The 14,889-nt window shown below is 40.3% G+C and overlaps 1 protein-coding gene and 1 long non-coding RNA gene across 5 annotated transcripts in view; one reads left to right on the forward strand and one right to left on the reverse strand.

Moving 5' to 3' along the window:
* ARHGAP10 (Rho GTPase activating protein 10) overlaps positions 1 to 14,889 on the reverse strand; it is a 154,369-nt gene that overhangs the window by 98,118 nt on the left and 41,362 nt on the right. For all 4 annotated transcript variants that reach the window (XR_015699486.1, XM_087735569.1, XM_087735568.1 and 1 more), the window contains exons 2-3: positions 12,692 to 12,787; positions 12,544 to 12,605 (exon numbers count right to left, since the gene is read on the reverse strand). Coding sequence is in view for 3 of the 4 variants with exons in the window: in XM_087735569.1 (XP_087591695.1) it covers positions 12,544 to 12,605; positions 12,692 to 12,787 (158 nt within the window). In the remaining variant the exon portion in view is untranslated. The remainder of the gene's footprint in view (positions 1 to 12,543; positions 12,606 to 12,691; positions 12,788 to 14,889) is intronic.
* On the forward strand, positions 1,275 to 7,576 carry LOC148051538 (uncharacterized). Its single transcript, XR_015699489.1, has 4 exons — positions 1,275 to 1,381; positions 1,483 to 1,516; positions 2,387 to 2,426; positions 7,217 to 7,576. It is a non-coding gene; the product is annotated as an uncharacterized LOC148051538 (long non-coding RNA).

Here is a 14,889-nt window from a genome sequence, read left to right on the forward strand (position 1 = left end):
CAGCCACGGCGGCATGCTAACCTATGTAGCTAACTGGAAATCCAAATATCTGGCAAGTCTGGGCCAAACTGCATGTTGCACAGTCATCCGCACAACAGATAATTCCCAACTTCAGAGCACTTTTCTCGTGGGCCAAACTTTTTCTTTCTGCATCCAGTTCCTGATTTTGTCAAAAACACCTCAAGCACCCTTCAGTGCACCGTTGGCAGGAGCAAAAGAAAAAGGAAATCTGACAATTTTGTCTTCCAGAAGTGTACAGCAGCACCAGGCTAACCACGACACAAGACCCTTGCGTCAAGCTGGAGGGTGGGGGAAGGACAACAGGGCAACTTCTGCCACGTCTCCAGCCCAGCAAAGAGATATCCTGAAGAGTGCATCCCAAGGCTTTGGGAATGCTCTTGGTGGCTGGAGAACCATTCGTTCCCTGAGCTGCCTCTGCTCCCACTGAAAGAGAGCCAGGGCAGTCAAATGCCTCAACCAGGAGCTGAACTGTGGTTCTAGAAAGGATTTGGCCCACCTGGCAGCCTGTGCACGTATATCCTAACTACTCAAGCGTTACCAGGAGCCTCCAGGGCAGTTTTTAGGATACCTAGGTTTTTTCAGATTTTGTCAGGCTCCAAAAAACTTTCCTGGAAATTCTTAGGGGCTGAAAGGAAAGAGCAATTTGGATTTATAATTGGATCAGGCACCAGAAACCGTATCCTGGGACACAGCAGAAGAGCCTGACGACTGAAGGATCTCTTCTTGCTGACTGCAAGCATCCTCTCAAGTCAGAGCGGAGAACTGCTCGTGGAAATCACAGAATAGTCCTTCTGTATTGGAAAACTTTAAGAAGTTTAAATTGTTCCTGCCAGTTTCCTCTATACTGACAAAGTGAGGGAGAAAACTATGAGGCCTCCTCAGAGGATGATGCTAGCTGCCAGGATGTAAGAGCACCATGGTTAGTGGAATCATTTTAAAGCATTTAAAGGTAGCAACTGAGCACTTAAATGGTCAGAAGGTTAAAAATACATATCTAACAACAAGTTGCTTATTAGTTGCTTGAACTTTTACACAAAAAAAGCGAAATAAGATCAACAGGCAGTGAACGTATGCTGAACATGAAGTCTGAGTCAAAGAAAACCATAGCACCTTGATGTAACAGAAAGAGAAAAAAAAAAGGAAAAAAAAAAGGAGAAAAAAAAAACCACACGTGCAGAAAAGGCTGTGGTTTATAAACCAGCAGGGCTGGCTGCAAATCACTTGGTCTGCTACACTCCTGTGCAGCGTTAACCATGGGAACCACTACAGGAATTTGTTTGAGGCAGAAAATAATCTTTAAATCAGAATGGGATGTTCCCTCAGCGACTGCCAACAAACAGAGGTTCCACTGCTGCCAGTGGTATGATCTGCCAGTAACTCTTTCATTAAAAGAAAAACAAGCCTCCTCTCCTTCCAAAAAAGACGTTTCTCATTTTGCGCAACTTATGCTTTTGTTAACAGATGCCTCTTCAGCAGAATTTTGCCTGCCATACAGGTATTTATGATTTGTCACCCCCTTTGCTTTCTGTGTCTGGCTTAAACAATGGGGCTCTTGAGTATTCCTTGGTGAAGTGGGATTTTGTAGATCTTTGGTCATTCTAGTGGAGCTTCACACCTGGCCCATATATAAAAACATAAGAGGAATATTTATTTCCTCCTCACTGAAATGAGCGTGTATGTGAGTTTATATGTGTATAAACGGAAACTGTAAACCAAGATGCGACTAGTAAATTTAACAGTGAATTACAGAGCTGTTATTCTGACTGGCAGAAATAAAAACAAAGTTCGTAATTAAAATACGCACAATACTAGGTTAAATAGGGAGGCATTCGCACTGTTTTCCAGTACTTAGAATCCAGTGCTTGTCATGAAAAGGTACAAAAAGATAGGTACTTATTTATCAAACAAAAACATTATTTACACTGCTATTCATTGTTAACTTAGTTCATTTATAACTTGGGAACTCAAAACAACACTTTTTTTTTTTTTAAAAACATGGATAACAGATCAGTAGACAAAAAAAAATAAAATTCTCCCAGTATAAGGAAATAAACTAAGGATCGCTTGAATATATTTGTCATTATCACTTGCACCTCCCTTAAGAAGTACGGACCATGTTAAAATGTAAGATTTCCAAGATAAGTTATATTAGGCATTTAAGTTAAATGTTCATTGATATAAAATTACACGTTCCTTCCTCTTTCAACTGTCTTGACTCTTAAATTAATTTTCATCCCTCTACCCCTCTAATCCTGGCAGATTATGATGATAGGAATGTACTATTTAAAAGGCGTGAAAATTTTCCTTTTTTTTTTTTCTTTTTTTCTCCTCTTTAAATCTCGGATCATCCAAACCTACCTGAAAGGAATACATACTCAATTTTAAAATGTGGCAGGCAAATTATGGTAAGTGTAAGTCATAAGTTAATCAATATAAAGAGGTCATGGGTCAGGTAACAGTATCTTAACCAGCTTTATGAATGTCAAAGTCTCAAGAATGCGTTAGGAAATGTTTAACCCGATAGGCACACGTGCCTCAGGCAGGCAGTCTGAAACTGCTTATGCCACTTCTGTTCTATTTGCTGCACCTATGGAAAGGTCAAAGAATTAACTTAACTTGAACATAAACCTGGCAACAGCGGTAAAAAAAATTGTCATTGCCATCATCATCTCAGAAGAAAACGGTATCCAACATTTCCAACAACATCTTAAAGTAGGCTTTCAGCTTTGTGTACACCTCCTAATTTCAGATGCCTTTACACCTGCTCAGGCAGAGCTGTTGTACAGAATGGCAATAATCCTGACTTCTCCAGCTCCATATTTTTCAAAAGAAGTAACAGGTTGCAGATTAAGAGACCCAAACCAACATTTCCTAGAGCAGCCCACAAAGGCACAAACTGAATCCGTTAGCAAGTGCGTTCACAGCTGCTTGCTACTTCATCAGTCAAGTCAACAAGATCCAACAGGTAACTTACCAGTCAGTGCCAGTCCACAAAATGACTCCATTTAGCCTGTCACTTCTTCCCTTCTCAGAGGAGGTGGGAGTCTAGCTGTTTAGGGAGAAACTGCTTCCCAAACACCTCCTCCTATGCACTGCAACCTGACAGATGGCACCATCCACCAGCATTCAATGCTCCTCATGCTTTCTCACCCTCCTGCAGTAGGCAGGAGCAGTCTAAGTTCCCGCTCCCCTCGCGGGCACAACCAGGCTTGTCTTGCGGAGGAGGAAGGCTGCTTGCGTGGGCTGTAAAGGAGTATCAACCCACAAGAGCTGTCCCAGCAGCTCAGTCCAGCCCCCGTGGCTACAAAGGCTAGACCAACCTAAGTTAATCAAAATTTGTTTTGCTTATTAGACAAATGTAGCAGTGGCCTCCCAGCTTTCATCCTGAAAATGTCCTCAGACCTCAGCCTTTGCTGCAAGAACTGGTAATTACACATTGCTCATCAATAACTGGTGGCGAGGTAAATATGTGCGCTGACTCTTCTCCATTACAAATCTAAGCATTCTCCCATACAAGGCAGGTTTAGTAAGAACAACAACAAAAAAAAAAGCCGTAAACATACACCCTGCTGCAGACTGCACAGTGACACAGGAGCGCTGAGTTCCCAATTCTCATCCCAGGAACCGGAATGCAGATTAGACACCAAACAGAAAAGAGGGGTTTTAGTTTCCCAGCGCGCCGACTGGAAAGATTTATTTGTAGACAGGGGCAGGGTTGTTTCTCCCCTCAACAAAGCAAAGAGGGAGGCCGCCAGTCGGTAGGGCAGAGCTCATGAAACTGAGCAAGTGTCAATGAAACCAGATCTGGGAAGGAAGTTTTGCCCTAGTCAGTGCAACAGAGAACACGGAAAAGAGGACATTCCTAGCAGTGATTCAAGAACAAATTAGTTAATACCGCGGCTAAACAAAGAAATGTACTTTCTAATAAAGAAATTTACTACCTACAGCTGCACTTCTGCTTACAGAGGATATAGCTCTTCTGTGTTTTTCCTAAGAAACTGCAACATTCGGCCTAATTAAAAAGCGGATTCTGATACCTCCCATGTTGAGGGAGAGGGGAATATATAAAAATTGGGTTTTTCCTCCAAAAAGCTTTCCTGCTTCGCATAGCGATTTGTTACCGAAATGTCTCAAAGCATTAAGATCTGTGCCTGAAACCCTGTATTATGTAACTCTGCAGATACAGTTCCACTACTGAGGACATCACACGTTACTTGCGAAGCCTTAATCTCTATTCTTTCTTTTCCCATGAGAACATGATTTGCTCTTACAGTTACACGAATGTGCTCCCAGTTAGTTGCACAGCCAGCTCTCCTGCCAGCATGCCCTGCAGGTAGACTGGCATATCTCTCTAACCACTTCTCAGCACTGGTTTTGTATTTAACTGGAGCACTGATGATTCCAGTCAGTGAAACCACACCCAAAACTCGTTCATTTTCAAATGCAAGTTTTCTTCTTGTAAAAGCGTCTGGCTTTTCTCACTGCTCTAGAGCTTTCCCTGTAGCTTTACAGTCTTAAATAATGAAAGACCCTCAGCCACACATTGGGACTACAAACATGGGTGTTTGACTTTTTTGTTTTTTAGAAGGACTGGAGCCTATAGACTAAAGGATTTTTAAGGGCGTGTTATAGCACATTAATACTTCCGTGTCTTTGTATGCGTGCAGAAGCTACAAAAAAAAAAGAAGTGACATCCATTCCTCTGGGTTCATTCGCTGTGCAAGAAGCCATCTGGTAACAAAAGAGTCAGGAGGACAGATGTATCTGTCTTGGATGCAATCTCTTTTGCACATTTCTGAGATGCCAGGAGGCACCTGTAACAGAACAAATCACCTTCCTCTTAGGTGTTCCAGAGACTGCCCCTGGGGTTCGGTAAGATGACAACAACTTTCTCAAATTGTGCTAGAGGGAATTTCCTAGACCATCGGTCCACTGTCCCATAAGCCACAATGCAAGGAGACTCCTGGGCTTTATGCTTTCTAGCTCTTTTAAAAGCAGCAGCCTTGGCTTAGAGAGAACATACCAGCAGGAATCCTGAGTCCTCCCTTCTAGCCAAAGGTTATTTCCTGTTCAGGGGAAGTTTATGACGGATCTAAATGACAGACAGCTAAAAATGCCTCCTATGACCTATCTGCTGTGCTCTGCTCTGCAAGACTGTTTGATTCACTTGCCATGAAACTGCTGGCCTCAAAAATTAATTGGTATCATAAGCAGACAATACAAACAACAAATTCTTCCATTTAAAAAAAAAAGATAATTAAGACAGTAGTTTTTAGTGAAGATTACATACTAAAAGCTATTTAATAGTCCTGGCTTTTGAATAAGTTCATTCTTACGAAATACATTCCACTATAAAGACAAAAATACTACAAAGTCATAAACATAACAAACAGGGAAAAGAAATAGACAGAGTTTCACAAGCAGCAACAAATCAGCTTTTCCCCATGTGAAGTGGAGGAAAGCTGTGGGTAGCTCCCCCCAGGACAGAGCTTCCCTTAGCAAACCCAACATGCAAGAGCTGAACAGTGCGACACACCAGCACATCCGTCTGGTTCTCCTACAAGCAGAGAATTGCTTCCAGTCCACGCTTTGAAAACAGCGGTCGTATAAAGATCTTGATAAAGCAAAAAGGCTGCTCAGGAAAGGAAGTAGTTTAATGTTCATTTTCTTTGTTCGTGGCAAAGCTCATCACTGAGCAAAAAGATGCCACTGAAAGGCAAGGAATCCAGGAGCGAACAACGGCTTCAGTGTTCAGTCAAGAATGAACTGCTCGATTATTGTCAGCGCTGTCCTCCACGAGAAACAGTGGTGTTATTAACAACCAGCAAAATCCAAACTGGTGACAGTTTTACAATGCAAATTCCAAACATTTCTCATTGATGAAATAACAGAATGAAAATTCTGTAGCGAGTTATGTTGATGCATGTGAGACCACAAAATTATCGGCAAGAAGAAGCTAGTGGTAACAGAACTTTTCAGCCACGTTCACTCAGAGGTGGGAGGAACGCACCCAGAACTGGCTTTGTACTTTTTTTTTTTCTCTATTGTATAGACAACAGTCATCTTTATTTTATAGATTAATGTGCACAAGTTAATATGTAACTCATAAAACAATTTCAAAAGACTCTATATAACATTCAAAAATAAACAAATATATAAACCAAACATTCAATGTCAGGAATCGCCAAAACGTAAGAGATGTGTCTGGAGCAGTCTTAATTCCACATTAATGTTCCATATTCTGATAATTATATGATTGACATCTGGCCTCACGCCACACAGAGAAAAAAGTGAAGGCTGGGCAATGAGATACAGCAGCAATTGTTCTGCTTGTTTCTAAAACTGGAAAATGTTTTATTAAATGGGACAATTTGCAGGAAGGAAAAAAAGGATCTATCTAGGTCCTGTGATTGAGGTAGTCAAATTCCGTTTTACCTGTCTGTGCATCTGAGATGTTCAGTATGCTGTTGGCAGCCTAATTTTTCAGAAGTGGTCACCAATTATGTCCTTTCCACTGTCTTGGCAGACATATTTAGCATACTGCGCTGTCAGTGGACTTAACAGGATCTGAACATACGGAGTACTACAGAATGCCATGAACTCTTATTGAACAGATCTTGAATGCATCTTACATCCAAAACTATTGGATTTTTTTTTTTTTTACCCTAAATCAGTGAGCAAACTGATTGCTCCTTCACACAGATTTCTTCAGATTACTGTGAAGATATATTAAGATTTATGAACCCTTAAATACCCATGTGCAGAGGACCAAAGAAAAGCTCAGGAAAATTAATACCACCACTTTCCAGCAGAGTAGAACAGTGTAAACTAAATGCAAAGAGTCACTGAACAAAAGGTAATAGCAAGCTATTTCATGAACAGTATGTGTTAAGTGAGCACTTAACCTTTGAAATAAATACTCATGCACTTAAATACTTCATGATAAGAGGTAAGTATATATTTGCACAGATTATTTAAATTCTACCTTTAGCCTTTTGAGTGTATGCCTTTGAACCTTAACAACTTCTTTTAACTTGGGAAACCACAACTAGGAAACCTCTCCCCCTCTTTTTTTTAAGAGGAAGAAGAAGAGGAAAGAATAAAATAGTGACTTCACTGAGATATTTCTTTAAAAATCCATAGAGAAACAGTTTCTCATGTTCCTGATATATGCTGCGAATAATTCTGCTTTCAGAAAAATGCACTGGTAGAGATGCTATTTTGAATTTGACTCTGACAACCTGGTAAAGCTGACAAAGAACGCAAAAGGATTTTTGAAGAGGCCACGACTGCAAGATACCTGTGGTGTAAGAACAACAGTCTTTCTTTTTGAAAAAAAAGAAAAAAAGGGGGGAAAAGGTTAAAAAAAAAAAAACTATGTAGCATCTTTCCTCCAAAGATGTCTGAAGGAAGAGAAGTGTGCCAAAAGTGTAGCAGGAAATAGAAGAGACCGTATCAAAGTAAAACAGTGAGTTTGTATTGCTGTGGGGAAATGACAGGAAACATAGTAAGGCGAGTATAATTGTATCAGAAATCCTATATGAGGAGAAATGTGAAGGAGTAAAAAGGAAATACACAAATCCTTAGGGACAAAGTTAGAAAGGCTACGGCAAACGCACATTTTGTTTGGCAAGTGGCAAAGAAAACCCTAAGGAAAAGGGGTTCTTAATATGTATTTCACAAAACAGAGAGAAAGGAAGTTATAAAACGATTATTTAGCTGGAAAGAGAGTTAAAGCAAACAATTGACTGTAAGACAACGGCAGATTTTAAAAATCTTCACAAAGGAAAAAAATGTCAGTTAATTATAGCAAGCCATCTAACAAAGTGGGAAAAAAATGGATGTTAAGAAGAGTAAGGATTTCTTAAGAACAATTAGATATATTCTTACATTACGCAACTGAAGAACTAATTGCATTCAAGTCAGAAGGGGCTTTGCTTCAGAGTAGCTGAGGAACTCAGCAAAGCCAACTACAGGGAGGGGCAGGAAGGTCCCAGAGGATGCTACAAGAGCAAACACAGCAGCGACTCAGAAGTGAGAAGAGGAGGAGAAAGCAGGAACTAAGAAAGTTACAGAGAGACGTAGCAGCTCTGATACCAAAGCCCTGGAACACGCTACAGAAGGTTAAAAGCTACTTTGAATTTGTTAAGAACAACATCTAGTTTCCTTTTTGAGATCAGCACAGTATCCGATCTCCTCGATGAAGTCTTCAATGCTGACCCACATGACATTCTCAAAAGCAAAAGGTGGCAAACTGGTCTTAAAAATAAACCACAGGAAGAATGAGAAAACAACATCCTGGTTGCAAAACTACCCTGAAAAATACCTGTTCAGCTAAGAGGACATTTCAAGCATCATAGAGGAAACTACAACCAAGTTTCCCGCATGATTCAATTTTTGGTAGCAATTTACGGAGTGACCTACCAGTAACTCCACCAGACTAACATACGTGTGGAGTGACGTAAATCCAACAGAAAATGTTGGTGCTTTCAGAAAGCAGGATTAAAAACAATTTTGACATAAAAAAGAGATGGTCTAAACTCTGTAATTAAATTGAATATGGAAAAATACAGATGTGAAACACCACTTTGAAAGGGTAACAGTGAAAATACTACTACGAAGGAAAAAAGTGATCAGTTTTACTCCATGACTACTGTAGAAAAGTTCCCAAAAAGCTTCCAGCTTAATTTGCAGTAAAGGAGACTTAGGATGGCTATCCGGTGAAAAAATAGAAAAATAAACATCGGAGTAAAACTAGAGAAATCTCTGTCCCTAGAACTTTTTTGAAGAATAGGTTAGACCAGCACTCATCAGGGATCATCTAGGTGTAAATGCAAGTCACACCTCTGGCAGGGCTGCAGGCAAATGCAGCCAACTCGCTCGGTCCTGGCATGGGAGTAAGCTAACTGAATAGGGCATGAGAAACTACTAGACAGGACCCGAGAGATTGCTGGACACGGCCCGTTAACTGTGAGAGAAGCTGACACAAGTGACGGACAGCGCCGTGACGGGTGACTGGACTTCCAGCGTGGTTATGGGAGAGTTATGTGAGAAACAGCTGAACTCCAGAAGCAGCTGAAGGGCAGGACAGAGGACGTCCAGTGAGTGGAAGCACGTACAGCCAAGCACATCAGGGTGACTGCACCGGTAGTGCCAAGTACTGCTGAGATTACTGAGGGTACAGTACAAGCACTATCAAATCTGGTTATGATTTAGCACGACTGGGATCAAGAGGGAAAACTAATTACGGCAGGCTGGTCATTTGGGAGAAGACTGGGATGGAGGAAGGGAGGTATGAAGGTGGTAAAAAGGAAGGTGATAAGGAGGAAAAGGGATAACGATGACAGGCAATCAGTACCTACCAGGTAGCCCTGCGCTGCTCATCACCACAGCTTAAATAAGGGCAGCAAGAGAAGCCTGTTGTTCTGAGCCCATCACAAGAATCAAACCTGCTCCTGCTGTCAGGAGAACTGGGGCTGGGAGGGAGGTTTGGTGCTCTCCCTGCCAAGCAGGAGAATGGCTAGGTAGTGGGACAGAGCATCTTAGCATCGCCATGTTGGTGCTTGCTCATCCCCAACCTTTTCCTACTAGCCTTGTGAAGTTCCCTTTCATCCCTGCACTTCCATGACACTTTTTTAATGTCAAAGGAGCAGAATGTAAGGCCTACAACTCCATTCATGCTTAACGCGTAAAAATCATTTCCAGAATATCCTCAGCGACAAAGTGACCTATTTCCTATCTGCCCTGGAGAATGTCACCTAGCTACGGTGCTATGGAAAAACGTCATTTGTTTTTGCATTGGCCACTCTGTAATAATTTCAGTGAAACATTCAGATTAATGCCAACTTCTCTTTTCACAAGCAACTAAATCCTTTGACAGCTGGGATATAATTTCAGCAGCCTTTGAAGGAGATGGGAAAAACAGCAAAACCATGAAGTGCAAGACTCCAACGTCTGAATGAAATTACTAAATATCCACTAAATAAATATTCACCAGACAAATGATAACCAAACAAGTAAATTTATGGTAAACACTAATAGAAAGTTTTACGGACTCTGGATTAACCACAAAAAATACTTTCAGAAAATCATGAGAAGTGTAGGTGATGAGTATATAATTTCAGTTTAGAATGTATTTTAAGTGTACAGTTGTTTCATTTACCATATGGTTGCGAAAAAAATAACCCTCTTCTCAACTATCTAAAATTAAAATGCACAACAATATCTGAAATGCCCTTAGTTCTATAATTATTTATTGATTTCTCTAATTTTACTTTATGCGACTGAAATTTATCTGCAATTCTGCACTGAAACTGAAGTGAGCAGTCAGAAACCTTCTGGTCATCTTCAAAACGGTAAGGGGAAAAATGCTCAATAAGGAGCATTCTTAACAAAGACGACTGAACGCTTTTGAAAAAAATCCTGCTATATACTTTGCATCTTAATGGAAAGTCTTTGGATCCCTGACCTGATTCCAAACATCTGTGAGTGCAACATGCCCTAATATTCTCCATGGGAGTATCCCTAGAGCTTATGCCACTGTTAAAACATCTATTGAGAAGTCCAAAAATAATAATAAAAAAAAAAAAGTCAGAGCAGCAGCCACTGAAAATTATCTTTACCAGTCACCGCACAATCATTTTCTCAGAGACTTAGGGCCACTGTTATATTAACTCACTCTAGAAACAATACCTAACATTTGCTAGACTACAGATGCAATGAAAAGGCCACACAGCTGGTAACTCAGAGAATATATTCTGTTTCTGTTTGGAATTAAATATTTGCCCCACAATATTTTATACTCCCCAGTTTTTCATCAAACTGTCACTGTTCTAACAGATACTGCATTTCATACTTTTCTCAACAAGAAACTGACATTAATTAACTTTTAGTGTGATAATGCCTTCTGTGTAAGCACGGGCAGCATACCAAAAAAATAAGTAATAGTTTTGTGGCATTCAGTCTGAAAAACAGAAGTGTTTTACTGCACAGACAGCCAGCACTGGATTCTGCACAGCCTACTGTGCTGGCAGCCTATTACTATGGAAGATCTATTGATACAGTCACTGAAACACACCACATAATTCTGAAGTCCTGAAGCTGACATCTCTCAAAAACTTGGTATCAAAATAGCATGGAAAATAATGTGACAGGCTATAAAGTATTTTTCATTGTAAAAGTTCCCAAGCACTTTCACTAATTAGATGTATGCAACTTCCCTAAAATAAAATACAGCTATGGATGGCAGACAAGAAAAAGCAGAGTAAAGACTATACTTCAGAACTACAAAAAACAAAAGAAGCATTCAAACATACTTAAGCAAATCCCTACAACTTGGCAAAGCAACTCAAGACACTCAAAAATTGTCTCTGCTATGTAAAGACAGCGTTCTTCAGGAATGTGCAAGGAACCACACAGACCCTAATACTGACCCAAATGTGGTTCCAGATCAGAACGACATACCAGGACATAACACGGCACACTCAAGGAACCATGACTATTACTGGGCTCAGGACTGCCAGAGAGCGAAATGTTTAAAAAAATTGTTCACAAGTTCTTTTCTCACTTATCTACATACTCCCACATTGCAGGCACAGCTTCTGGCAGAGAGAACACAGATTAGTCTTAGTTTCCTCTCAGTGATGCCAAGTGGTCACTGACTTCCAGGAAGATAAACATATAATCACATGGCAAATACTGAGGAACATCACTGCTATCTAGGCAGATCTAAGAGCATTTCCTAGTTGCAGGGTCTGACCACACTCAGAAGAAAATTGGGTACACATCATCTGCTCTATGAATCCCCACTCTGAAATGAAAGCTGGGCATGCAGCTGCAGAGGAGAACCATGGTACCAGCCAGAAAGAAACTTCCCATCTTCTGGACAACTTAGGAAATCAAGGTAGCAAGGTGTATTGCAGAGCTCTCAGCCCACAGTCTATGTGTGGCCGCCTGACCCTCATTACACTAAAACCCTACACAATCACAGGCATGTGAATGAAGAACACTCCCTTCTACACAACAGGGCAACTAAATATTTGCAGATGCAACCCTTCACCAGAAAGCTCACCTACAAAGAAAAGGTTTCTAAGCCTGCTACTGCATCAAGCCAATAGATTGCATCCCAAATTCACACAGGTGTTGAAGCTGAAGCCGCAGAGATCCTGGATCCAAATTTGGCCAACTTCCCAACCTTGGGCGTCTTGCTGCAGTAATATTAAGGCTTTCATCTTGCTTTTTACTACAAATAGTAAGCCACCTTATGATGGTTTTCCCATTCACCCCAGCCATAATTTATCAGGGCACTACCATTTTAAACCAACTCATAGTTATCTGTCCTTACCATAACATGCTGTCTGTAACTCTAGACTACAGACTCAGAGGCTGCATAATGAGAGCTTTCACTGTTAAGTTATTGATACCAACATCTCGGTGGTTAACAAAGCAGCAAGCAACTTTAACTTACTTTCGTCCTACTCTTTGCTATATGTACAGCTTTTTAAAATTCTTATGGCAACTCACCAAAATTTCTCTTTGTTCTTCCAGATTTTTCAAAAAGTTTGAAAACTCATGAAGTGACGCATCTGTAATACAAAACCAGAAAAAAAGTTTAATCACGTTGCAGGATGGCATGGCAAAATATAGCCACTTATAGCCACTTCTTACCTACCTATGTATCTTTCATCGTCTGTCTCTGCATCACCAATGAATTCAAATTTAAAGTCTCTCAGAGAATGGGCAAATTTTCTCTGGGCTGCTGAAAGGTCTGCAAGGGAAAAAAAAAAAACACACAGATTGAAGGTTAGGGGATCATTTTAAGAAGGCTAGAAGATCCTCCTACCCCTAGAATAATCAACTTTTACAAGAAACTCTTAACTCGGGTCTGCCTAAGGACATTATAAGACATCCAATATTGTCTAACCCTCTTTTGATCTTATCTGGGAATTTGTCGCACAGATTTCTTTAGGCTGTATAGTAGAAAGCAAGTGTGATCATGTGTACAGTATCAGACCTATCCTTATGCTTCACTATACCACAATTTAGGGCACAGGCCATTCAAACAGATCTGTAACTACAGAAATTTAAGGTACAACACTCGGAGTAAGTTGTGCCAGTTGTCTTACTCTGCTAACCTAAATTCACTAGTATATTTGTCAGCACAAATATGCATCTTAAGATTTTCTACATACTTTACATAGATAGGTCTGCTAGTGAAATGTTTATACATAAACCAAATTTAAAAGAATTGTTGCACTGGAGCTAAAAAGTCCATGGAGTTAAACTATACCAAAAGTTAGTTAAATTAAATGCACAGCATTAGAATTATTTTTGTATAATTGTTTCGTAATATTCCTAAAACATTTTCTTCAACCCAATTTTCACCTATTAGTGTTTGACAATTTGGGGTCGGAGGGCTGCACTCTTACATCCCTCAGGAAGTAATCAGACTCTATATTCAGCCACAATATCATCATTATAAACCCTTATTAAGATTTATAAAGCTGTCAATAAGCAGTGTACGCACACTTTTCTGTTGTGCTAACACGTGCAGGTTGGGAATGTCACGAGTTCTGGAAGAATGGAATTGCTCAATGGAAAAAAAAAGGATGCATGTCCTGGTACACTGCTACCCAGTAGTAAAGGTTTTACTCACATTTTTGTTGTCAGCCAAGGTTAAGGACAACTTAAAACATTTAGTTAATCTATAATCTTTTTCTTATCACATGCAGTTCCGAAGGGCTAAGAACAACTCTTTTAACAGACCAGCTAAGCATTTTGTTCTTTAACACTAACTGGAGCTAAAAGACCACAAACTTGGGCTTTTTTTTGTTGTTCTTTTGTTGTTTATTTTATTTAAAAAAAACAACTTTATGACAGGTCCTGCATCCAACACATTGTATGTTTTATCGTGTGTCATACAATGCTGCACTGAAAGTTCAGTTCAACCACTTAAAGGGATAAGTCACAAATACTCTACAAACAGCAGGACACAACCTAAAATGAAAAAAAAAAAGCTTTCTGTTCCTTGCCATTCCACATTCCTTCCTTTTCATCCATTTCTCATTAGTCCTTTCCTCACCTATTGTGTAACAGCGCCGTTCCCTGTGATGCTATGCTGCCAGGTACTCGCCTCCCTTTTGCAACTAGTTCTAAAGCCTGTACATGTACCCTTCAACACATGAAGCAGCAAGATGCTGCACAGGGTTGAAGGAAGAAGGATAAGAAGGTTGAAGAAAAAAGCAACATAATTCCCATGCAAAAGGAAACGTGAGTATTTTAACTCAAATGTCTTGTGGGCTAAAAGGCTGTTCATAAAGTGAACAGCAAAAGAAACAATTTCTGCCAGCTGTAAAAGGCTTAAAAATGGAAAGTAACAAGTTTCTTAAACATCTAATGTTATGCTTATTTGTGAGCAAGGTCACAACACAAGGCTGAAAAGAGTTTGTTTATGGGAGAATGGGTCCAACAACACACACTCTCCCAAACTTCTTTAATTTTCCTGAATCTGATAAACCCCTACCAAAGCCCTGTCATATGAGAGCTAGCCCCATGCTAAAAGAAGGAATTGTTTATTATGTTTTCCCTTGCTTGTAGAGGTGAAGTATTCAAATAATGTTGAGCAACATACATATTAAAAGAAGGCATGCAGCACCGCATGCACGCGTCACCCCCCTTTCCCCTTCACAGACTGAAAGGGTACTAAAACACCGAAGCGGGCTGGGGGCTTTGATGAGCCTTTCTAGAGCAGTGTGAAACTGCCTCCTGCATGGCTGCATATCCCACCTCTCCACCAAAAGCCACCTTTTTGGTGACAGTGACAGCAGACAGAACCTGTGCCCACACCCCGACTCTTTCAGCGCAAAGTCC

The sequence above is a fragment of the Nipponia nippon genome, unplaced genomic scaffold, assembly GCF_047370975.1.
Source record: "Nipponia nippon isolate SJK-2023a ecotype South Korea unplaced genomic scaffold, ASM4737097v1 scaffold_6, whole genome shotgun sequence".
NCBI lineage: Eukaryota > Metazoa > Chordata > Aves > Pelecaniformes > Threskiornithidae > Nipponia > Nipponia nippon.